The sequence below is a fragment of the Sporobolomyces salmoneus genome (genome assembly GCF_050403485.1).
Source record: "Sporobolomyces salmoneus JCM6883 DNA, S_salmoneus_JCM6883_v1_ctg213, whole genome shotgun sequence".
Lineage (NCBI taxonomy): Eukaryota > Fungi > Basidiomycota > Microbotryomycetes > Sporidiobolales > Sporidiobolaceae > Sporobolomyces > Sporobolomyces salmoneus.
The window spans coordinates 1-815 of record NW_027480950.1 but is presented as its reverse complement, the minus strand read 5'-3'; the positions used below and the strand labels follow the sequence as shown (position 1 = coordinate 815).

General features: G+C 51.4%; 1 protein-coding gene across 1 annotated transcript; it reads left to right on the top strand.

Moving 5' to 3' along the window:
- Positions 1-269: 269 nt before the first annotated feature.
- JCM6883_000511 (uncharacterized protein) lies at positions 270-814 on the top strand (the record flags this gene model as incomplete). The annotated part of the gene is made up of 1 exon (XM_076635751.1): positions 270-814. A coding segment is annotated over one exon (545 nt), but the record flags the coding sequence as incomplete, so codon positions are not given.
- Between the last annotated feature and the right edge of the window lies 1 nt (position 815).

Here is an 815-nt window from a genome sequence, read left to right as displayed (position 1 = left end):
CCTCGAGACTGACAACTCTTCACCGACGATTTGCGCACCTTAGCCTCCGTGCTTTGAGATCTCTTGCCAAATCTGGGGATGTAGTTGGTCTTGAGGTAGATGATACAGGAGATGGTGAAGTTTGCAATGTCTGCCATATCTCCCGAGCAACTCGTCTCCCGTTTCCTTCTGCCGAGCGCGATTCTCCTTCTCTCCTCGATCTAGTTCACTCCGACGTCCTCTCCATCAATGTCGCCTTGTCTGGTGGAGCTCACTACGTAGTCACCTTCATGGACGATTATTCTCGGATGTTATGGGTCGAACCAATCGCGCGCAAGTCGGATGTCTTCTCAGCTTTTCGTCGCTTCCAGGCAAAAGTTGAGAACGACTCTGGATTCAAGATCAAGAGACTCAGATCGGACAACGGCGGAGAGTATATGTCGAACGCCTTCCAAGAACACCTGCTCGAGCACGGAATCGCCCATTCGACTCCTCCTCCTTATTCACCTCAGTCGAATGGAGTCGCAGAACGAGTCAACCGCACAATAGTCGAAGGCCTTCTCTCTCTCCTCAACCAATCTGGAGCGCCTCGAGACTTCTGGGCTGAAGCACTCCGAGCTTTCGTCTTCGTCAAAAACCGATCTCCTCATCGAGCGTTAAACGGACGACTTCCTCTGGCGGTATGGACAGGTAGACCAGTTAAAGTAGGGATGTTACAAGTATGGGGATGTCGAGCTTGGCACACGGTCACGGACGGAAGGAAAAAGTTGGATGATAAGGGGATTCCTCTCATCTTCGTTGGATACGACTCGGATGACAACGCTTATCGACTCATC